At 39.7% G+C, this 25361-nt stretch overlaps 1 protein-coding gene across 4 annotated transcripts in view; it reads right to left on the bottom strand.

Moving 5' to 3' along the window:
• LOC147021189 (uncharacterized) overlaps positions 1-24376 on the bottom strand; it is a 52698-nt gene extending 28322 nt beyond the window's left edge. The window contains exons 1-3 of one of the 4 annotated variants that reach the window (XM_085893662.1): positions 23627-24270; positions 21955-22362; positions 20386-20818 (exon numbers count right to left, since the gene is read on the bottom strand). In XM_085893662.1, coding sequence (XP_085749788.1) covers positions 20386-20806 — 421 coding nt within the window. In that variant the 5' untranslated portion in view covers positions 20807-20818; positions 21955-22362; positions 23627-24270. Of the gene's footprint in view, positions 1-20385; positions 22975-23626; positions 24271-24320 lie in introns of those variants that run through there. The other 3 variants (XM_085893661.1, XM_085893659.1, XM_085893660.1) reach the window with 3 other exon arrangements.
• Positions 24377-25361: the final 985 nt, after the last annotated feature.

The raw sequence follows: 25361 nt of genomic DNA, 5'->3' as shown, positions 1-25361 counted from the left end.
CCGCTATTTGCACTCGCGGCTCGGTGCGTATCGCTGAACGGGCCCAAGACAGCCCAACGCTCAGTGTTCACAGGTGGTGCGGGAATGGCTGTAGAAGGAGAGAGGTGAGGGTGGTGGAGGGTTTTCGGTGGTGGTTTGATGGTTATGGTGCGTTTGGGAATGGCGGTGATGCGATGATATGGGAGCGAGTTGTGAAGGTAAAGGTCGTGGCTATTGGCGTTGTTGTTGTCTGAGCGTTGGAGCGTGGTTGCAGTTGGTGAAGATGGCTGGTGTGGTGGTTGTTGTGTGATGGCAGTTGAGACATGGTCGATTCAAAATAAAGATAGAACAGAAAAACGGCTATCTCAAAGCATTGCAGCCTGAATGAATCACATAAATTCTCTCTAGACAACGGGTTTGGGGCTAACTACACATGTACTTAGAGATATCTCACCTACGGGCCCTTCATGGTGTAATGCGAATTTCCACAGCCATAACAATATGAATGATTTAGGGTATAATTGGTCATTTAAAATTGACCTCGAAGACCTGGAACAATTAAATCAGTCTCTCAAGGAAGAATATTATCGATTTGGTATAGAGAATGAGTTTTGTGGAAGTGGGATTAGCAAACAACAAATAAAAGAATTTAATAAAGGTAAATTTAATCATGGTTTTGCCCTACTTTTCTCATGAAAACAGAAAAAACAGGATTATATATAATAAGTAAGGAAATACAACATGATTTAACTCTGGGAAGATGGGGAGGTGTTTCATGTCATAATATTATTCTGTCATATATTTCTAATACATAAATGACAGTAAGAAGGCTTCAACAAAATTATCATTTCTGTGTCCAAGCAACAAAAAAAAAAAATTTGTGTAGGGTTTGTGTGTGTGGGGTTAAAAAGAGAAATACCCTTTCAAGAAAAGGGTATTCGGTATTTTAATAAATATGTTCCACAACGTAAGAATGAGGTATTTTCAATAAAAGATTGGCTTTATACTGATGTTGATAAACCAACAACATGAGATTTAATAAAATGTCAAATAATGAAAAAATTATAAAGTTAAAAAAACGTAAGTCTTTTAGAAATTCAGAAGAAATTTTATTGGTTTCCTGTTGTAAAAAAAATTATTTTAGATACAGGAATAACAAGAAATCCCAATGAATATATGTATAATATTCTATGGGGTGTAAGTGATTCAAGGATAGTAAGGAATGAGGAAAGAGTTGAAGAAACTGACACAGAAGAAGAGAGAGAGAGAGAGAGAGAGAGAGAGAGAGAGAGAGAGAGAGAGAGAGAGAGAGAGAGAGAGAGAGAGAGAGAGAGAGAGAGAGAGAGAGAGAGAGAGAGAGAGAGAGAGAGAGAGAGAGAGAAGAGAGAAAAGATAGAGAAGGAAAGGGAGAAGAGAGAGAAGGAGGAAACAGAGAAGAGAGAGAAGAGAGAGAAGATAGAGAAGGAAAGGGAGAAGAGAGAGAAGGAGGAAACAGAGAAGAGAGAGAAGTTGGAGAGGGAGTAGAGGGAGGAAAGAGAGAGAATAAATAAATATGAAAATATGGAAACCAGTGAGATTAAAACAAGATTGGGGGTATTACAGAAAATAAATGAATCTCAACGCACCGAGGAGGAAAACAAAGAATTGATATCTCTTAGAAATATTTTCGACAAGACTATTAACATTGTTTTCCGGAAGATATTAAACAAGAAAGTGGAGATAAAGATTATATTATTGATGATGTTGGTGTGATTATCTTTGATTAAAGTTTTTCATTTTTTTCCTTTAATAAATGGAGGAGAGAGTGAAGACATTTCTGAGGATCCTTTATGTTTTAACAATTAAGATTCAAATGTGCATGTTGGAAACTAAAAAGGTTTTCACACTCTGCAGGAATTTTTCTCATAAATAAATGAGTTATTGTCTCAAATGTAAAAAGAAAACTAATACATAAAAAAATCTCATATTTTAAAAGTAAAATAATAAGGTTATTCAAAAAGGTATATGTTCGGTGTGTGGTTCAAAAAAAAAAAAGATCTATCTCCAAACACAAATGTGGAAGACATATACAAAAGTTTTTTATCAGGAAGTAAATTTACAACTACTGGAATACCAGGGGAATTACCTCTACCAGGGTATTCTTTCTGTGGTCCAGGCACAAACTACGATAAAAGATTAGATGAGGCAGACAATCCTCAACCATGGAGTACACCCATCAATGGGGGTTGATGAAGTGTGCATGAGACACGATATTGATTATGGTAATACCACAACTTTGGAAGAAAAGCATGAAGCCGATAGAGAAATGTTGTATAATTTGTCTCTGATACAAAATCCAACCTTGAGAGAAAAAGTTGATAGGTTCATCGTGACGAAGATGATCAGTACTAAATTGAAACTTCGGCTTGGAAATTCAAAAAAATTATAAGCTCTAATGATGCCATTAAGACTGAAGAACAATTAGCTGATGAATTACATCAACCAATAATCACAAAGTTTCATAGAAGGAAGGTTTATTCCAAGGAAGTTGATTATATCTGGTCCGCTGATTTGATTAAACTCGATAATGATAAGAGGTACAAATTGATAATGCTTTAACCATTATCAATTTGAGGAGTAGATATGCGTGGGTTGTCCCTTTAAAAAACAAAACAGGTAATACTCTTATGTTTGCCTTTCAACACGTATTTAATAAAAGTAAGAGAAAACCTAAAAAAAAAAAGTGGGCTGATGAGTTTTATAACAAGACATTTATGAATTTTCTAAAAAATAACAGCATTACATTGTACAGTACCTTTAATGAAGGAAAAGCAATTGTTATTGAGCGCTTTCATCGCACTTTAAAAGAGATACTAAATAGTACATAAAACATTCACACAGCTTGGTTCTCAACAATGGTCATCTTTTATTCAGGATATTGTAGATAAGTATAATGACACGTCAACGAATAAGAAACTATCAGAAACATTTACAAAATTAGAATATGAAAAAGAGATTAATGTCAGAAAACCTAAATTGAAAGTTGGTGAAATCATAAGAATATATAGGTGGAAATCTCAATTTGAAAAGGTTATACAAAGCGATGGACAAATGAACTTTTTAAAATTGTTGATGTCATAGATACAGTCTGCACCATGTCCGCTTTTGTAAGTTGCTTGTAAATTGCCACACCCCACATCTCTCTCATCTTTCCCCTGCATTACATACCGAAAACATTTTTGTTGTGTCACATGCTTTTCCCCGTTTATTATAAATAAATAATAGTGGAAATGTTCCCAGCTCGCCTTTGTCTTTTCCTCCATTGGTCTTGCATAGTTCGGATCCAAGTTTAGCCCGGTCTTTCTTCCCGATAATCCGTACCTTCTCGCCGGTACGTCCTTCACAGTGCCGTTCGACTGCATCTGATCCGGAAATGGAGTCAGTAGTTGGGAGAGTGATCCAGTTCGGGCAAGGCGTACCTTGGGCGCGGTTCCCCAGTCATCAAAACTGCATGGTTAATTAGCTAACTTGATTCTAGACAGGAGGATCTGATGCCACGCGGTTGAGGTATTAGTGCAACGGTTGGTTAAGCGACCTGCTGCGTCACGGAATTATCCGTGAATGACGGCCTATAATTCTGGGGAGTCTGGTGGAAATCGATGTAGTTTACCAACCTCGTGGTCGTTCTCTCCGCTGGACCCCTGGCCCGCAACAATATTTTCCTTCAACCAAAAAAGTATCCTGTTTCTCACTTCACTCCCTGTACTCACTTCAAAAGAAAAAAAAAAATATCAAATCCATTGAAATCTCATTCCATTTGAAGTTCCTTCTCTGTGAACTTTTTGTTCTCCATTCTCCCCCCCCCCCCACCTTCTCAAAAACTTCAAACTCATAATTGAATAAAAAAATACTTCTTCCTTTCAAAGCATTTTAAAATGTTTCAATTTCCTTGTATTTTCATGAAGAGTACCATTCCTTCACCATCATCTATTCCTCTTCCTCTACTTCTTAAGAACATTTTTGTCCAATTTGGGAATTTGAAATCAGCATTCGTCCACTTGTCTATTTTGTCTAAATATTGCCTATATTGATGTTCCCCTTGGCGACCAAGCCAAGAAATGGGCTCCTCATATTGTATGTCATAATTGTGAGGAAATTCTTCATGACTGGGCAAAAGGAAAACGAAAGGGTCTGCCTTTTGGAGTTCACATGGTTTGGCGAGAACTCAAGGACCACGTAACTGACTGCTATTTTTGCCTGGTCAACACGAAGGGTGCCGGCAAGAAAAACTGGCAAAATATCTCCTATCCCTGTATTCCCTCAGCAATTCGACCTTCTCCACACTCTGAGGAACTCCACATTCCAGTCTTTAATGGTTTTGTATTATCTGAAGATGAAGGCAGTGTACACGATCAGCAAGAGGTCATGATGACATGCTTCAAGAAATGGCTTCACAATCCGAAGCCTCATCTGATACCAAACAGTCATCAGCCCCTCAGCAGTTTAGCCAACCGGAATTAAGTGACCTAGTGCGTGATTTGGGACTCTCTAAGAAAGCAGCTGAGGTATTAGCCTCCAGGCTACAAGAAAAAAAAATCTACTTAACCACTTTGCAAATGTTTCATATTTCCAAAAGCGAGACCAGATCTTTGTCGCCTTTTTCTCAGAAGACAAGCAGTTAGTTTACTGCCACGATATCCCAGGTCTTCTCAGGCAATTCGGTGTTACTGTTACGAATTTGGAAATCTATAGCACTCAACATTCAGGTCCTTTAGCTCAGTTATCTCGGTAAGTACATGTTCTATAGCTAGCTCACCTTCCATTGTTTAATGGGTAAATCTATGTAAATGCGCTGTGATTTATTTTAATAGTTGGGTTGTTCTGGTGCTGGTTCGGCTGTTGCACTGCTTCGTGGTCCGTTTCAACTGGTTCTTATTGGTTTGTGCAGCTCTTCGTGGTCTCTGCTTGGTTCACGGCTTGGTGTGACTCCTTGGCCTCATCTTGATCGGTGGTTCTTCGGGGAAGCGACGCATCATTGGGAAGGATCGGCGCCTCGTCTCACCAGCACGTGTTCCGGAGCGTGAGGGGATCCGCCGGAGCTCGGAAAGGATCGCGGCTCGTGGTGGTTGGAACCAGCTCGCCCTCGCTGGTGCCCGGTCCGAACAGCTCGAAGACCACACTCGGTGGAAAGGTCCAACATAGGTCCTGGGCTTCAGCTCATTTGTCCCTCCGAGCTGAAGTCCATATTAAAGGCAATAGCCACCATTTATTGTGTGTGTGTGTGTGTGTGTGTGTGTGTGTGTGTGTGTGTGTGTGTATATGTGTATATGTGTATATGTGTATATGTGTATATGTGTATATGTGTATATGTGTATGTGTGTATGTGTGTATGTGTGTATGTGTGTATGTGTGTATGTGTGTATGTGTGTATGTGTGTATGTGTGTGTGTGTGTGTGTGTGTGTGTGTGTGTGTGTGTGTGTGTGTGTGTGTGTGTGTGTGTGTGTGTGTGTGTGTGTGTGTGTGTGTGTGTGTGTGTGTGTGTGTGTGTGTGTGTGTGTGTGTGTGTGTGTGTGTGTGTGTGTGTGTGTGTGTGTGTGTGTGTGTGTGTGTGTGTGTGTGTGTGTGGGGGCCCATCTCACAAGTAGAAAACTGTTTAGTGCTTTGTGTGCTGTATATAATTGCATTTCTTATATTCGGGTAAGCTCTGCCTCTTATGTGCTCCCCTAATTCCCCCATTATTGTTAATAAATACCCCAGTTGTTGAAAGTACCAGCTCGTTTTGTGTTTCTTTTATTGGCTCGACATGACACGTGTTTGAGGATTAGTGTTGGTAACTTGTTCATTTGCTCAGGCCTGACTTTGGTAATTCCGCTCGGTTATGCCTGATCCGAGTCGGTGATAGCGACTTGATTCGGAAAAAGTCGGCCGAGGGTGAATTTCCCCAGTAGATTTCCCGCGTGGATACTTAGGTATATAGAAATTTGGCTATTCACCCTATTCCACATGGGTGACCTTCTGGCGAGTTCGGTCTGAAAGGGATCCGTCCTTTTCCGAAAAGTACAACCTATACATTCCGGGTGATCGGTCGAGCCGACTTGCGGCTCCCTCTGGCGGTCATGCTCGAGGCCGACGTCCCGGCCGCGTAACATTACTTCGTATAATCCAACAGAATGGCGATTATTTCTGGATACTTCTAAGCACAGCCTCAAGTGTATTCTCTTGCACAATGGCAATGTTTATGGAGCGGTTCCAGTTGGTCACTCAGTGCATTTGCGAGAAGAACATAATGACATAAAAATGGTGATTGACTTACTCAAATATCACGAGCACAACTAGATCATTTGTGTGGACCTGAAAATGGTCAACGTTCTCCTTGGTCAACAGAGAGGCTTCACAAAGTTTCCATGCCATCTCTGCATGTGGGACAACCAAGCTCGAGAGAAACATTGGATCCAGGAGTGGCCCATCTGTGAAACTCTGGAAGCAGGCATGCCAAATATTGCGAATGACCCAATCACAGCCGAGAGAAGATCATTTTTCCCCCACTCCATATCAAGCTCGGCTTGATGAAACAGTTCGTGAAGGCATTGAGTACTGATGGTGAATGTTTTCAACATATAGTTTCAGCTTTTCCTGCTTTGTATCTCGAGAAGATCAAAGCAGGTGTGTTCGATGGACCTCAGGTCTGCCCTTGTACGTGATGAGGAATTTGTAAGGAAGATGAATGACAAGGAGAATACAGCGTGGCTGTCTTTCATCGCAGTTATAGAAAACTTTCTTGGTAAAAAAAGGCAGATAAATATGAGTTTCTGGTTACTAGAATGCTGTTGGCTTTTCGCGATCTTGGGTGCAACACGAGTGTCAAGCTCCATTTCCTGAATAGTCACCTTGATCAATTCCATGAGAACATTGGGATTGTAAGTGAGGAACAGGGAGAGCACTTCCATCAGGACCTCATGACAATGGAAGAGCGCCACCAAGGGCGATGGGACAAAAATATGATGACAGACTACTGCTGGAGCATCAAACGAGATTGCCCTATGGAAGTCCATAAAAAACGCAAGAGCTACAGGTGCAAATTCTTGCCTGAATCGGACCTATTTGAACTTTGCATTCCATCCTTATCAATTGTTCTGAATCACCTATAGTCTTTCTGTCGAAATATATGTTCATTTAAATTTGCTTTTAATTCAAATTGTAACTTACCAAATAAATGTTGAATTGCAAAATATATGTTTAATATAAATTTTCTTTTAACACAAATTGAAACTCACCAAATAATTGTTGTTGATAATGGTGGATTGCAAAAAATCTAGAGCTTACAGAGAGAAACTAACATCAGATTTGAATTCAGCACACTCAAGTTAAGTAAGATCAAGTGCTGGAATCAATGCAACAAAAACTTTGTTCCCCAGTGTTATAATTAAAAATTTTAAAGCTTCATCACACACTGAACGATCAACTCATTTACGCATTGCAATTTTGAGAAAGCTCTATAAAAGTAGGCTCATTATGATGCCACCTGGAACACAATTGTTGCATGGACACCTAAAACCACTTCAGGTGACAGTTTAATCAGACAAGGGCAATGGAGAAAGTCGCCAGGCAAACAGATGGTAACCTTACCACATGCAGATCCTGTCCGACCGCAGGAAGAAGTCGCATGGGTTTGGCACCTCTTCGCAAACCCCAGAGGCAGGTGATAATCCTGTCTGAGAAGCCTGATAAGGCATCTTGGACCTATTCACAGTGTTCTCGTTTTCCATTTTCTCTCCCTCACATTGTGCAGTACGATATCGACTTAACCACTTGGACACATGACTGAATGAAACTTACAGCCCTGCATATCTGAGCAGATAATTGCTGCCACTTATTGACCGAATCTTGGTCTGTCAGAATAGTTTGAATGCAGCTTCACAGCAAGTCTGAACAGTCGCATTTATTTATGTATTTTTTATGGGGAGTGTGCCCATCACAAGGCCTTAAAGCCATTCCAAGGTGGGGTCTAAAACATAAATTGTGGGAAGGGGAAATCACTGGGAAAAGTGATACCTATTCATATCTCTCTTAAACTGGGAAAGGTTTATGTTGCTGGGAAACAGGATGCAGGTAGGGAATTGCAGAGTTTGGCAGTGCACGGGAAAAAAAAAACTGGAGGAATTTCAAACTGTGTTGACCTGAGAAACAGAGTGTGGGAGTGTGCAGAGGCTGCCAAACGGATAAAGCGTGTGAAAGAATGCAAGGGTGATACAAGTGGTGAAGGCACTCTGAGCATCTTCTATTATAGTTCTTGCAGAAGACTGACAGAATCCACAAAGTGTCAAAACAAGAGAGGTTGTAGAGATGATGCCAGTTCATGACTGAGCAGATTAGTAACTCCTCATTTAATTCTGTCAAGAAGGGATAGAAGGCAAAGCAAAAGCATCTTCCCAGATGTGACTACAGTATCCCATGAGCGAACATATGGTGGTCTTGTACAGGTGGAGCGAGGCCTCGGGAGGGAAATATCAGAAAGCTGGAAACAAGCAGCCAAGTCGTGAGGCGACTCTTGGCATTGCTGGAATGGTACTTATTCCAACCAAAGTAAGAAGTGATGTCCAGACCAAGAAGACAGATGCCATCGAGTTTTGAGGCCACGACAAGTTTCAATGGAGGGGATTGTAGGGTTCTGTTCATTCATCACAACTGTGGTTTTTCATACATTATTTTTCTCTACCCTTTAAAATATTCAACTGAAACTTGGTGAACAGCTTTATTTTGATAAGTTGCATAACTAGTTCGAGTTTCAGGGCATTTCCTCAATTTTTCACAGAGTTATGCTTTCTTGGGACTTTTGTGTAATCTTTGAGAAATTGTTTTTGGATCACCTGACGTGTTCAAGAAAATCTGTGGAAAGGTGCATGTTCATGAAAGGATGACTTATCTTTGGCACGTGTTCAAGAAAGGCTAATGTACACTTGTGTGAAAGAAAGTGTTCAAGATTTGTATTTTTATATTTACCTCCACCACCGAATGTGGACGGAGGTTATGTTTTCACTCATGATTGTCTGTCTGTCTCTCTGTGTGCAGATAACCTCATAAATTATAAACGGATTCAGGTGAAACTTGGTCGACAGGTTTGGGTCTGCAGAAGAAAAATTGAGGAGATTTTGGTGAAGATCCAGATCTCGATATGAGAATTTCTAAACTGATTCTTAACCAATGGGAGATTGGGACAAAAAAACGATCCACAGCACGATATTTCAAAAGGTTGTGGAAGAGTTGGGGAGGTGACAAGAATAAGTGGGACACAAAATGTAAACTTTTCAGCCTGGTGAAGGTATGTGCTCCACTGAGTGTCATTCTCAATATATTTTTGTTCAATATTTATACTTATTTTCATTGCACGTGATCAAGAAAGGATGATGGAAAGGAGTTCAGGTGTGCCAAGGAAAAACTTTGTATGACAAAGGATGCAGAGTCAGGAGCTGGCTTTTGAGGACAACTTTGAAATGTGGTTTGACCAAGAAAGATCATGGATGACAGTGAGACCAAGGATTTTAAGTGACTGAACTCCCACAAGACGATTGTTCAGAAAGCAGATAAGGTGGGGAGGAGAGAGTGGGGAGGTTACCAGATAAACCTTATGGGGAGGGGTAATGAGAGTATAATATTTGTCAGGATTGAAAGACATATTCCAAGTGTTTTACCATCTTGCAATTTTGTCAAGATCTGGAGAGAGGGAAGATGCTGCAGGCCACCTGTCTGAAGAAAGAGGGATGTCACAGCACAGGGTGAGGTCATCAACTAATACACAAAGGAGGATTTTCCAGTCAGAGATCATTCATGAAGATTAGGAATAGGACTGGACCTCAAAAACTGCTTTGGGGCACTCCAGCCTTCACAGGGAGAGGAGATGTTGTTTCGTATACAGCCTGTGGCTGCTGGTTACATCATTTTTCTATTCGCATGGCTGTGCCGCTGATGCAATGCCCATGTTACCAGTCAGCTGGGACTCATTTTGCCAACCTCAGAAGAATGACCGGCTGAATCAACCCACTTGGTGTGATTTCAATGAAGGCTTGTTTGTCATCAGTCCCATCATAAGAGAAAACGCTTTTCCTTTGAAAACGTATTGAAATGCTTATTTTCCCTTCTTTATCTGGCATCAGCACTCAATGTGTTCTTCTTCATTGTGGTATATTTTACCGTTTCTTCTTCTTCTTCTTCAACACAGGCATATTTTGCAAACCTGTCTCTCACGGAAATGCTGGTTCTGTCATCCGTCCTCATGTTGTGCAGCTCCACCTTTGAAGAAAAATGCCAGCCACCCATCCCACGATAGTAGGGTGAATATACTGATTCTGGCTCACTTTTCCCCATGCAAGTGAATGGGGGATTTTCAGCAATTCATATTTTTTTCCCCCCAAAAAGTAAATCCCCTTTTTATCCCAAGATATATTTATTTGTCTCCCCTTTTAACCTCGGGGCACTCTTTTCAAATAACCAATGCAATAAGATAAAGATTTGTTCAAGTAGTAAAGTCGTAATGTGATTTGTTAAAGGTGATTCGAAAGAAATATCTGAAACATGTAAGCCGAGGGACACTCTTTTTCAAATAACCAATGCATATTGTTTAGCTCACTCATTGAACCTATAAAGATTTGTTCATTCTCAAATTCCTTCAATAGTTTAATTTTCTTTTCACAATAATCCCCATCTAAAATATTTAAAAATAAAACATTTGAATCTTTATATTTTTTTAAGATACCCCTTTTGTGCCATTATGAAGTGATAAACTTCTCTTCATGCTCTTGTTTGACCACCTCCTGAGCCTCAGATTACTTTTTGCATAAGCCACGCCCACTTTCATAAGCCCCGCCCACTTTCACGAGGTATTTTTCATAGGCCACGCACACTTTTACTAAGCCCCGCCCACTCTTACATCATTTCCAGTTCATCTCTGATTCACAAAGAAATCACGAGAAAATTCTAGAATGTTATGGTTTTGAAAAAATTTCCAAGGCTTGTCTGGGCTGTTCAACAATTTTTTTCAAACAATTCTCCATTTTGAAAAAAATTTTCTCCATTCTCACAAGGCTTGCCTGGGCTTTCCCAGGGAATTTTCAAAGAATCCTCCATTTTGAAAAAAAAATTCTCCATTCTCACAAGGCTTGCCTGGGGTTGCCCAGGGAAACCATGCCCAACAGTCTTTCTCTATAAAAGCCTCAAGCCCAGGCTCCATTTTAAACATTTTTTTGCTGGCAATGGAGTGCTGTGTGCTTGCTTGGAGTTCCACTACTTGTATGGAACTAAACCTTCAAGTTGATGAACTGGATTCAAACCTCTTATCTGTTGAGGTAAGATTTTATTTTCCTATTTTCAAAGTTTTATTGAAGCAGAGACTCATTTAATAATTAAATCACTTAATTAATACATTATTATTTTCTCTCACAGGAAAGTGTATCTGAAAATACCGATTTTGCCACAACTTGGGGTGAAATTGTTGGCTTGGTTGAAGACCTTGTGAGCGACCAAGACCCACAGAACGAGCTTGAGTGGGATGATTATGGCGTTCCTTGGAGTTTTACTACTTCTATGGAACGAAACCTTCAAGTTGATGAACTGGATTCAAACCTCTTATCTGTTGAGGTAAGATTTTATTTTCCTATTTTCAAAGTTTGATTGAAGCATACTCATTTAATAATTAAATAACTTAATTAATACATTATTTTTTTCTCTCACAGGAAATTGTATCTGAAATTCAAAACGAAAATACTGCTTTTGCCACAACTTGGGGCAAAATTGTTGGCTTGGTTGAAGACCTTGTGAGCGACCAAGACCCACAGAACGAGCTCGACCTTGATGAGCCAGAATACAAGTTTTACCTTGTAGACTCACAAATTTTGAAAAAAAAAAATCAGTCAATGAGTTCTGCCTTGATGGTTTAAATAACTACCTTGGAGACTCAGGAAAAGGGTTCTGCCAAGATGGTTCTAAATATGGGGCCTATCTTGGAGACTCACAAATTTTGAAAGAATTAGTAAATGAGTTATCCCTTGGAGACTTTGTAAGTTGGTTTTATTTTGGAGACTTGAAATGTGGGTTCTGGCTTGATAACTCACAATGTGATACATTTCTTGGAAACTCAACAGGAATGTCGTTATACCTTGAAGACTTGGAAAGTTGGGTCTATTTTGGAGATTTGAAATGCTACCACTCTTTGGGATCTAAACCTATCGATGTGGTTCTTTGTTGGATGGTGCTTTATGAGAGCAATATCAAGAAAGTTCTGGGAAGAAAGTGCAGGAAAGTTCTTACTCCCCCTTTCTACTTCATCAAACCTGAAAGCCTGAAAAGACAGAATTGGCAGAAGAGAAAAAAAAACATTAAATATATATATATATATATATATATATATATATATATATATATATATATATATATATATATATATATATTGTTAGTTCTGGGAAGAAAGTGCAGGCTAACTCTACCTTTCAACTTCATCAAACCTGAAAGTCTGAAAAGACAGAATTGGAAGAAGAGAAAAAAAATACATATATATTGTTGAAATATGTATTGAAAAAAAAAAGACATTGTGTTGGGCGAGGGTTGGGGTTGAGATTTTGAATGTGAAGGTTGGGGTTGAGATTTTGAATGTGAGGGTTGGGGTTGAGATTTTGAATGTGAGGGTTGGGGTGAGGGTTGGGACTTTGAATGTGAGGGTTGGGATTTTGAATGTGAAGGTTGGGGTTGAGAATTTGAATGTGAATGTTTGGGGTTGAGATTTTGAATGAGGGTTGGGGTTGAGATTTTGAATGTGAGGGTAAGGGGGGACACACACACACACACACACACACACACACACACACACACACACACACACACACACACACACACACACACACACACACACACACACACACACACACACACACACACACACACACACACACACACACGGAAAACCCAAAAAAAAGGGTACTCACCCAATAAGTCTTATTGAAGAAATTCCGACAGAGTGCAAAATCCTTTTTAGTTTCCAACATGCACATTTGAATCTTAATTTTTAAAACATAAAGAATCCTAAGAAATGCCTTCACTCTCTCCTCCATTTATTTAAGAAAAAAAAATGAAAAACTTGAATTAAAGTTAATATCTTGCCGATGACAATAGTCTTATTGAAAATATTGCTAATAGACTTGTCAATTCTTTGTTTTCCTCCATGGTGGGTTGAGTTATTTTCTGTAATACCTCCAATCTTTTTTTATCTCACTGGTTTCCATATTTTGATATTTATTCATTCTCACTCTTTCCTCCCTCTCCTCCCTCACCTCCTTCTCTCTCTTCTCTAACTCCTCCTTCCGGGTCATTCCATGTCAAATCATCAAAGAATCTGCCATAATCTCTCAGATTATTGTAAAACTTTGGGAACCAATTGGGACCCATGAAAAACGGCAAGAACTCAAATATTTTTGCTAACAGCCTCTTAATTATTGAGATACAGACTAACGAACTTTGGACTAATTAGCACGACGTTGCGAATTCAAATGGCCATATCTCTAAAAGTATAACACCTAGAGAGCTGGTTTTGGTGTCATTTTAAAGGTATTTTCATGCCCTGTGAATTTGTCTGGGCAAAATTTTCCTCCCTCCAACCACAAAAAAGTTATCACAAAATATAAACTTCAATCGTGAATCCCCCAAAAAAAATGTATCCTTCAAATTTCCTCAAATTCATCCCAGAGGTACCTTATGATGTCAAGAAGCTTCCACATAAGTTTTGTGATGGGCACTCCAATAGTTTCTGAGATATGAGCAATAATGTACACGTACGTATGGCATATAGGTTCGAAAATCAGCAATTGTAATGTATTATACAATCATTCTAACCTAGCCATGACAGGGAACACAGGGAACACAGGGAACGACCATCAATTGCTTTGAAGTGTCATATACTTTCATTTTCAACTGGGCCTGAGGGGAAGAAACAAGTGCTGCTGTTGCTGCATTGAAGAGGAAATTGAAAGCCTAAGTCAGGTTAGTGAACACTGTGTACTTGAACTCACTTATTGATTGTATAATACCTGACCTAAGTATTTGAATTATTTTCTGTCATTCTTGGGGGGACAAATGAGTTTTGCCTTTCTTAATTTCGGTAATTGCTTGTAATTTATGAGATTCCTTTTCGGCATCTTTTATGCTCTTTACAGCACTCCTACATTTCCCACAGCAGAAGCAGTTGAACCAATTAGGTCTTATGTTTAAGAATAGTTGAACCGATACCCATTAGAGTATCAGTTATCCCATCTACTCTAAATTGATGTCCGAAACTCCTTTGTCTCTTCGGTTTATAGTATCCTCCACCAAGATACATACCTTCACCTTTGTAGTATGGGGAAAGGAATATCCCATCCCCTGTAACTATTTTATATTTTCCCAACTCGTGTTCCCTCACACTAACCATCGTATTTATTTATTGGAAAACTTCACGTAGGTGAATTCTGATGGATATGACTTCTCCATTAAAAGAAATCATACGATTATCTTGGTCGGTTATCCTAAAATTTACTCTGTGTATGGTTTTTCCTGACACAGGGAGATAAACCAAATTTTTGGGTTCGATATTGAATTTACAACCAATTGGGGTTGAGTATGCACTGAATGAAAATATTGTATTTGTTTTATTCCATCATTATAAGCACCATCAATCAAATCACAGTGAATTAATACCGAATTTATTCCTGAGGATATTTGAATGACATTATCACTGTAAAACGTCACATTAGTTTCAACCTTTTTGAGGAGAAACCCAATAACTCTCTAAATGAATTATCTATTGTGAAATCAACCTTGTAGTTATTTTTAAGTTTAATCGTTGATTTTGAAGTTTGTTTTTGAATGTCTATGACAATATTTTTTGGTTCATCACCCCACTCTTTCAAAAGACGAGAACTTTCGGAAGATATTTGAGAAATCTCATATGCTCCGGGTGAAACTGTTATCGTTTTGTATCCACTTCCCGGATTATAATTAAACTTGTCATTTTTCTCAGTTATATTAAATAAGGTATTATATTAAATAAGGCAGTGGGTATGGGAATGAAGATGTGTGGTCGCTTGTTGTGAAATTAAAACTCAGGATTGTGCTTCTCATCTTATTTAATGAGATAAAATGTCTTTATATTGAGATTTATTAATTATTTTCATGTTCATCAACTGGTCTAAAATGGCTGATGCTTCAATAAAACAATTGTTATTTCCAGCCTTCTTATTCCCGAACAACAATAACAGTCTATTAACAAATTGTGATGGGTCATTTGGAAGAAAAGTAATACCTAAACCAAGGATACTTAAAGCCTGAATAATGTGTTTCTCCTTTTCATTCTTGCTACGTTTACCAGAAAGACTAACCCTATAATCAACAGAGTTCGGCAGATCAATATATACTCTTTCATCATTATTTTCCTTATCCAATGGTTTCTCAAAATACTTTGATTCATTCTTCACAGTTGAAGCTTGTCTTCCATCTTTTGTGAGAAGAAACATTAATCTGGGGGTTAGTTTCTCAGGGGGTTGAGCAGAACTCAAGAACTTTAATTCATCATTAAATATCAACACCGATTCAAATATTGCTCGTTGTTCTGTTGGAATGAGTCCTGCTTTGGTTTTTGAATCTGCTGAATTTTCATTGTTTTGAAGAGCATTCACAATATAAGCAGGGGGGCGATTAATCTCTTCCAGTTGTTGAAATAATCCTTCATCATCATATTCTAATTATCTTACATGTTCTAATTCTTCCTCCATCATTTGATTGAAATCTTTCACATTTGAACTTCTTTGTGAGTGTATTCTATTGTGGGAACTGTGGAAACATCAATAATTTTTTCTTGGGAAGTTTTTAAAAGTGGTTTAAAAATTTTCTCTTGTTTTCTTTCAAATGCTTCTTCACCCGTTAGTTTCTGCCTGCATTTCTTCTTTATGTCTTCCTGTCGTTTTACAACTTTTGGAACCAACTCTTGATGATCCTTAAATCTTCTTGCTCTTTCTTTCACATCCATTTATTAATTGGAAAATATCATTTAATAGCTCATCTTGTTTCACAACAATATATTTATATTTTTCAGTTGTGTGCTTCATGTCATCCACAAATTCTTTTTTACTGCCTAATGTAGAACAAAATCAGCGTGATATACGATGATTTTGAATGTATCCTAAAAAAGATAAATACTGCTACTCCAAATCCAAAATAATCACATACAAATAAATATCAAAAACATATTCCTTGTGGTTTCTTTTATTATATCAAATCATCTGTGGAGAAAAGTTTCATAAACTTGAACATTATAGTGGAAAAAAAGCTTCACAAGAGTTTGTAAAACGATTAGAAAAGGATTGCTAAGACGAACTAAATTAATGAAAGAAACAAATGAACCGATGAAATTAACCGAAGAAGAAAAATTAGAATTTAGAAAGAAGAATATCTGTCATATTTGTGACGAGGCAATTGAGTCTAAAGTTAGGGATCATTGCCATCTTACTGGTAAATATAGAGGTCCCACTCATTCCTGTTGTAATCTTAATTTTAAATTTCCTTCTTTTATTCCAGTCTTTCTTCACAACAGCACCAACTATGATACACATCTATTTATAAATGAACTTTCAAAAACACCAGGGAATATTTCTGCCATAACAAACACAAGTCAAAAGTATATTTTATTTACAAAAATAATTTTCACAAAACCTTGAACTCGTATTAGGTTTCGAGATTCTTACAAGTTTATGGGAACACCACAAGCCAACCTCGCATCAAATCTAAGCTCCACGGGGTCTTTTCCAAATCTTAATTCATTCTCTCCAAAAGAGGAAATTCTAACTAAAGAGGAAATTCAGATTAAAGAGAGAATTCAAAGTAAAGAGGAAATTAATGAAGAAATTCTCACTGAAGATGAAATTCTAATTATAAAGAAAATTCAAACAATGAATGAAATTCTAACTAAAGAGGAAATTCTGATTTAAGAGGAAATTCTAATGAGAGAGGAAATTCAAACAAGAAATAAAATTCAAAGTAAAGAGAAAATTCTTACAAGTAAGGGAATTTATCCTTATGATAATATGGATTCATTTATGAGATTTAAATAAACACAACTTCCTTCAAAAGAAAGTTTCTATAATAACCTTTATAAAGAAGAGATAAATGATAAGGAATATAAACACGCACAAGAAATTTGGAAAATATTTAAGATAAAGAACCTTGGAGAATATCATGATTTGTATCTAAAAACAGATGTTTTATTGTATGCTGATGTGTTTGAAGCTTTTAGATCACTCTGTCATAATAAAAAATTGTTGTAGATTAGATCCTGCCCACTATTTCACAGCTCCTGGTTTATCTTGGAGTGCAATGTTGAAAATGGCAAAACAAGATATTGATTTAATGAGTGATGTAGATATGCTTTTGATGAATGAAGAGTCGAAGAGAGGTGGAATATCACAAGTATGTTCAAAATGATATGCTAAAGCAAATAATAAATATCTTCTAAATTATGATAGTGAAAAAGATAGTGATGCATTTTGATGCTAATAATTTGTATGGATGGGCAATGTCTCACTCTCTGTCTTATGGTAAATTAGAGTGGGTGGAAGAAAAGGATTATGAAAAGGCTTTGATGAATATTGTTATTTCTTCTCAAGAGGAATTGAATGAGGAAGAAGGAGGTTATTATTTTGAAGTTGATTTGAGGTACCCGAGTGATCTTCATGATAAGCATAAAGACATTCCTTTTGCATGTGAGAAAGAATCCCCAAAGAAAGAATGGTTAAGTGATTTTCATAAAAGTTTTAATATTAAAGGCAAATCAACAGAAAAGTTATTAACAACATTCTATGATTAAGAGGGATATGTTTTGCATCAGAGAAGCTTGAAAAAGTTTCTGAGAGAAGGATTGAGAGTAGCTAAAATTCATGGAGTTTTAAAATTTAAACAAAGTCGTTGGATGAAAAAGTATGTTAAATTCAATACAGATGTGAGAACAAATACAAAAGTAAAATTTGAAGGGGAATTCTATAAATTGATGAATAATGCTGTCTTTTTAAAGACAATGGAGAATGTTATAAACAGGAAAAACATTAGATTTGCAACATCTTGGAAAGAAGCTTCGAGATTGATAAATAAACCAAGTTTTAAGAGAGAAGAGGTTTTTTCAGAGAACTTTTCTGCAATTCATATGGAAAAGGAAAGTATTGTCATGGATAAACCAATTTATATTGGAACAGCAGTTCTTGATATATCAAAGATATTGATGTATGATTATTTGTATAATGGCTTAAAGAAAGAGTATGGTGAAAATGTTTCATTGTTGTATATGGACACTGATAATGTTTATCAAGATATGAAGAAAAATATTGGAGGATATGATACAAGTAATTTTAGTAAGAAGAGTGAGTTATTTTCAAAAAAGAATGAAAAGGTTATTGGTAAGTTTAAGGATGAGTTGGGTGGAAAAGTAATGAGTGAGTTTATTGGATTGAGAGCAAAGGCATATGCTTACACAATGGTGATGAGATTGAAAAGAGGTTAAAGGGAATAAAGGAAAATGTAATGAAGAAATCAATAACCTTTAGAAATTATTATAATTGTTTGATGAAGAAGAAAGAAGAATATTGGAAAATGAATGCAATAAGAAGTTATAAACATGAGATGAATAGTGAAGAAGTAAATAAAAAGGTATTGGGAGCCTTTGATGAGATTTATTTTAGATAATGGAATAGATTGTGTTCCATATGGATATTGTTTGATAGAGTGTATAGAATAGATTGTGTTTTAACGATGGGAAGATGGGTTTGGGTTTTTAAGGGCTACCGCCGTGTTTTTTCACAATATATAAATGGTCAAACCAAGTATTAATCAAACTAAAGAGTGGAGAAAATCTCAGTCTTGGTATATAAATGGAAAACATAATGAATGTGAAAAATATCAAACAAGTCTTATTGAAAAAAAATAACAAAAACAAAGGCAAATAAAACAAATAAACGAATCAATTAAAAAACTCGTAAGTAAGAGGATGTAAAGAAAAAAAATATCCTTGAATGGACTGAAAACTTTGATGGTTATCAATTGAACAACGGAAAAACAATTTACTATAATCACAAAATGATATGTGGCTCAGGAGGTGGTCAAACAAGAACATTAAGAGAAGTTTATCATTTCGTAATGGCACAAAAGGGGTATCTTAAAAAATATAAAGATTCAAATGTTTTATTTTCAAATATTTCAAACAGGGATTATTGTGCAAAGAAAATTAAACTGTTGAAGGAATTTGAGAATGAACAAATCTTTATAGGTTCAATGAGTGAGCTGAACAATATGCATTGGTTATTTGAAAAAGAGTGTCCCAAGGCTTACATGTTTCAGATATTTCTTTAGAATCACCTTTAACAAATCACATTACGACTTTACTACTTGAACAAATCTTTATCTTATTGCATTGGTTATTTGAAAAGAGTGCCCAGAGGTTAAAAGGAGAGACAAATAAATATACCTTGGGATAAAAAGGGGGTTTGCTTTTTAGGGGAACAAAAAAAATGAATTGCTGAAAATCCCCCATTCACTTTCATGGGGAAAAGTGAGCTACATTCAGTATATTCACCCTACTCACGATGCTCGTCTCAGAAAGTTAAAGATGGGAATCTGGGGAAGGTGTTTAAAGAGGTTGTCTGCACACAACAATCAAATCCCATTCATGATATTTTGCAGAGTCAAGTCCCTCCGTGTCAGTGCTCTCACAAACATGGACTCCAAGCCCACGTCCTTCCACATGTCCCACTCTTCAGCATCCCTCCACTTCATGCCCCCTCTTTCTGCATCCCCCTCATGCATTCCTCTCCAAACTCTCCCCCCCCACCCAACTCACTTCTCCTGCCCCTCGTAGTTTACCTTTCCTCTCACCCCGTCCCACATCTACTCAGCCGAAGCCCACCCAAAACCTTCTCCACCATCCCTCAATGTGTGTACCTCAAATATCTGAGGCATCCGCTCCATCCTGAGAGATCTCTCAATCCAGCTCGCAGCTTACAGCCCAGATATTATGTGCTTAACAAAATCCTTTCTCCCATGGGATGGCCCTCATTCTGTCCATGCCAATACGAGTGGTAAACAAATTACTTTCTGCACGTGCATCATTTAAATGTGCTGTTACAAGGAAATTTTGCACAGGCGTAGGCCATTTGGCCGATCATGCCTGCATCAATTAAACATGGAACACTTTGGAATTGAATGTGAGTGTGAAGAAAAACATTCACTTTGCATATCAAGAATGTAAATGTCTTCGACAACAAAAAATTGTTCGAAAAGAGATTCCATAAGTTACAAGAAAAACAAACACATCAATGGTTTAACATCAAGCTATTTCTTGACATGATAGGCTGTATAAAATAGTGACATACCAGACTTGGGTGTGAATCCATCATCCTGATTGTGGAAGTTGCAGACATCACTGAAACCGATTCCCTGGAAACCAGGAACATTTTCCAGCTGCACGTTTTGGAATCCACCAAACTTTTGAGAGAAACTGGAAAGTTCTCGAATAACATTCTCCAAGTTGACGAATAGACTTCCCAACAGAGAAGAGCCTGCAAGCTGGACAACCTGCGGCTTCAAAAAAGATTTCACAAATTTACAGAAGTCAGCATACATTGCAAATTTAAATTTCTCTTTGGTGAGAGAGAGGAGCTCTGTTCGCAATGAATCAGAGTCTGTACAAGCTCGAAGAACCTTCCGATTCTCAATTCCAATTACACTGATCACTGCTTGGGCTGTTTCTGCTCTCAGACCTTGTGATTGGAGCCATTCCAAGAAGTTGTCCATTTCACCGATGACCTGACAGGGATACAATGCTTTTGTTAAAAAAAAGGAAAGGTTATCCATGTTATTTTCTGTACTCTGTATTTTATCCAACCAATGCAGGGATTTACAGCCAGTTTGTTCACCCCATGTGCGCTGGCAGAACGGCCTTGAGGGAGGCACACTTGCCCCCAAGTTGTCTCGCTTGGGTTAGAATCCTGACACGGCTATAAACTGTCACCGTGGTGTTTCACACACAGGAAAAGGGATCAATGTGTTTGCCATCCTTCGGATGAACATTTAACTGGGCATCCCCTCTCACAGCATTAGTTGGTGGATATTAAAGATCCCATGGCAACTTCCTTCAACAGAAGGCAAGCGATCACTGGCATGCTGTCCACATTCCAAATTTATTCTTAAATTTACAGGGGGCTATACATTAGTGGCACAGCAATGATAGAAGCAGCAGCCACTGCAATCAAGATGAAAGAACCAAAAGAATCTTCTTTTTCTTCTTTCGGCTGCTCCCGTTCGGGGTCGCCACAGCGGATGATCCGTATGATCCGCATAGTGATTTGGAACATGTTTTACGCCGGATGCCCATCCTGACGCAACCCTGGTCGCCTCTTGCGACACAGGGATATGGTACACCTATTTTAACCGGGGTATACACTGGCCCAGTACACTGGTACTCATTTCGCTGACCTCGGAAGGATGACAGGCTGAGTCAACCCCCTGGTGTATTAATTCAGTGGCCCAACAGGGCTTGAACTCAGGACCTTTTGGATCCCAAGCCGCTGCCCTAACCACTGCACCAACACCAGGCTTAAAGAACCAAAAGAATAAATAGTGAAAGAACCCCTCACCTCAACTCCCCTGCCTTGCTCTCTCAATATTGTTTCATTAAAAAGCAAATAATCAATGACCATGAGCAAAACGGTAATGCATCAACAATAACACCATGTTTGCACAAAATAAGGACAAAACAATCAGAAAAGCCAAGGTCAGGAAGAACCTCATTCCTTTTCTTCTTCCTCATTTCGCTTTCATGGACACCCAGCAGGATTAAATTTAAAAAACCGACCAAAAGGGTGGAGGAGCTCCTTATGAACTAATACCTGCCCATATCTGGTGCCAACTGCATCTGTGAACGTCGTCCTGCAGTTTCTTACCTTGCTTTGGAGTTTGGTGGCAGTATTTGCACTCCGGCCACTGTAGTGTGTGGTGGATGACACCTCAGCACCACCACAACAGTTGAATCTCCTTGGGTTAATCTGAGGCTTCCCTTTTAGTGGGTGTCTGTCTGCAATGTCCAATCCCAAAGTGATGGGGATGAGCCAGGCATTTGCCTGGGGGATGGCCAGATGGAGGCTCCTGGAGTACCATTGGAAAGTGGACGCAGCGACACACTGTGGCGCTTGCTTCCAATGAATGAATTCATGAATTTCTCTTCACACATTGTGACATCTAATGCTTCTGCTGTGCAACTGCCCCCACCCATGGCAGGTCCGAGATGAAATGACGTGCCACGCAAGAGTCGTCTTCAAAGCCTCCTCTCCGTTTGTTCAAAATGTGAAAACCTTATGAGGGGGTAACGAGTGCAGGCAGTGGTGGGAGGGTACGGGGTGGTGAGAGGGTACGGGGTGGTGAGAGGCTACGGGGTGGTGAGAGGCTACGGGGTGGTGAGAGGCTACGGGGTGGTGAGGGTACGGGGTGGTGAGAGCAGGCAATAGTGAGGAGGCAGTGAGAGCAGGCAGTAGTGAGGAGGCAGTGAGAGCAGCCAGTGTGAGGAGGCAGTGAGAGCAGCCAGTGGTGAGGAGGCAGTGAGAGCAGTCACTGGTGAGGAGGCAGTGAGAGCAGGCAGTGGTGAGGAGGCAGTGAGAGCAGGCAGTGGTGAGGCGGCAGTGGTGAGGTGGCAGTTAGAGAAGCCAGTGGTGAGGCGGCAGTGAGAGCAGGCAGTGGTGAGGAGGCAGTGAGAGCAGGCAGTGGTGAGGCGGCAGTGAGAGCAGGCAGTGGTGAGGCGGCAGTCAGAGCAGGCAGTGGTGAGGCGGCAGTCAGAGCAGGCAGTGGTGAGGCGGCAGTGAGAGCAGGCAGTGGTGAGGCGGCAGTCAGAGCAGGCAGTGGTGAGGCGGCAGTGAGAGCAGGCAGTGGTGAGGCGGCAGTGAGAGCAGGCAGTGGTGAGGTGGCAGTGAGAGCAGGCAGAGAGAGCAGGCAGAGAGAGCAGGCAGTGGTGAGGTGGCAGTGAGAGCAGGCAGTGAGAGCAGGCAGTGAGAGCAGGCAGTGAGAGCAGGCAGTGAGAGCAGGCAGTGAGAGCAGGCAGTGGTAGCAGGCAGTGGTAGCAGGCAGTGGTGAGGCGGCAGTGGTGAGGCGGCAGTGAGAGCAGGCAGTGGTGAGGCGGCAGTGAGAGCAGGCAGTGGTGAGGTGGCAGTGAGAGCAGGCAGTGAGAGCAGGCAGTGGTAGCAGGCAGTGGTGAGGCGGCAGTGAGAGCAGGCAGTGGTGAGGTGGCAGTGAGAGCAGGCAGTGGTGAGGTGGCAGTGAGAGCAGGCAGTGGTGAGGTGGCAGTGAGAGCAGGCAGTGGTGAGGCGGCAGTGAGAGCAGGCAGTGGTGAGGCGGCAGTGAGAGCAGGCAGTGGTGAGGTGGCAGTGAGAGCAGGCAGTGAGAGCAGGCAGTGGTAGCAGGCAGTGGTGAGGTGGCAGTGAGAGCAGGCAGTGAGAGCAGGCAGTGGTAGCAGGCAGTGGTGAGGTGGCAGTGAGAGCAGGCAGTGGTGAGGTGGCAGTGAGAGCAGGCAGTGGTGAGGTGGCAGTGAGAGCAGGCAGTGGTGAGGAGGAGGCAGTGGTGTCGTACCTCAGGTCTTGTCAAGGGATACTGTGTCGTTGATGTTGTATTTTCTTCATCCCAAACAACCTTTTCCTCGCAACGATTTTTTTTCTTTTATTTCAACACCCTCGTGATATCCCACATTTTTATGGGGGGGGGGGGGGGGGTGGACAGCATTTTCTCTCTGAGTTCTCAATTTCCGGAATGATTTCCCAGTGAAGTCCAATTGACCTGAGATGGAATGTCCGTGGAAGGTTAACGAGGATGTTACATTTTAGACCCACACGATGTTTATGAGTTTTTGGATTATGAATCAGGTTTTTCATCTCCATTCGGGTTCTGATCGTTAAATATCCCAAGGAACAGGTAAAGTAGGTAATCGTACCTCGTCCCCTTGTTACACCTCCTCATGTAGATACCAAATTGGATTTACAAGTTAATTATAAAAGGTTTCCGGTAGTTTTGTAGTTAAAAGGAAGAATGAGGTTTAATCCCCGTTGGAGGAAGTTTAGTGACGATGTGATATAAAACAATGTGGTGAATAAAACAAAACGAGTTAAAATCACCTCATGAAATCAACAATCAAACACCTCAACAAACATTCAATGAAAACACCATTAACTTTCCTTCATTTCCGTCATCAAGCAACAGAAAATTATTTTATATTTAAATTAACGGTTCACGGATCTTTCTCAATGTTAAATAAGAATTCCGAAAATACCTCTTCGATCAGTTCCTTCCCGACCACGTGGACCTGTGTCGAGTTCCGGTTCAAGGTTCACAGGAAGATCAACCCGGAAGTGTTTCCTCTTCCACTACCTCTTCTTCTTCCTATTCTTTTTCTTCTTCTTCTTCTTCTTCTTCTTCTTCTTCTTCTTCTTCTACCTCCTCCTTGTCAGAATCACTTTTGTTGTCCTTTTAATTCCTGATCTCCACTGGGGTCTTTGACGGTTCATTGGACAATTGGAGTCATTTGAACAACTGAAGCCACAGATCGGCCATTTTACTACTCCATTCAATCCTCATGGTGCACGAGTGATCCCTCTTTGTAATTACCTTTCCTTCAGTTCCTGTTCAATCATCGACTGACACGAAGGTTGGAGGGACACACAATCCCTTTCACCTCCATGAAGTTGGTGTCCTTTCGCAGATTCAAATTTCTGGATTTTACCTGTTCGATTGGGTTGTGGTTTACCTTCCGGGTTTGGGTGATTTCCTGACATTACATCTTCTGTTTTACTGAACTGAAAATAAATAGAATGTTCACATCTTGTCAAAAGTGTATCGACCATGAATTCGAGATCACGTGACCCCGTCCATCTTGGTCAGCACCACTTGATTGACTCTCATCACGGATCTCGTTCTTTTTGAACACATCTCAAATTGAAAAAGTCAAATGAATGTTTTTACACCATTTCGTGCAGAAACAAACTGCTGCAATTGGTTCCGGGGGGGGGGGGGGTGCGGAAGGACGGCAGACACGTTGACCTGACTAAAATATTTGTGCAGGAATTTAATTATTGCTGAAGTATCAATGAGTATCAATTGTCTCTTTGGTTATCGATCTAGTTGTGAACTCGGGTGGTGACTCGTTCATTTTTCTTTACATTTGTAAATATTGGAAATCAGTTCCTGATGATAAAGAAACTCATGTTAATATAATTGGCCAATCCGTGCGGTCCTGCGAGAGAGCCAATGAGTGATGCGGATTCAAGGTCACGTGACTTGTTCCAGAGCTGATCACGTGACACGTACCAGCACG

The sequence above is a fragment of the Eptatretus burgeri genome, chromosome 8, assembly GCF_056783735.1.
Source record: "Eptatretus burgeri isolate ZD-2024b chromosome 8, Ebu_testis_v1, whole genome shotgun sequence".
NCBI lineage: Eukaryota > Metazoa > Chordata > Myxini > Myxiniformes > Myxinidae > Eptatretus > Eptatretus burgeri.
This window is presented reverse-complemented; position numbering and strand designations above follow the sequence as displayed.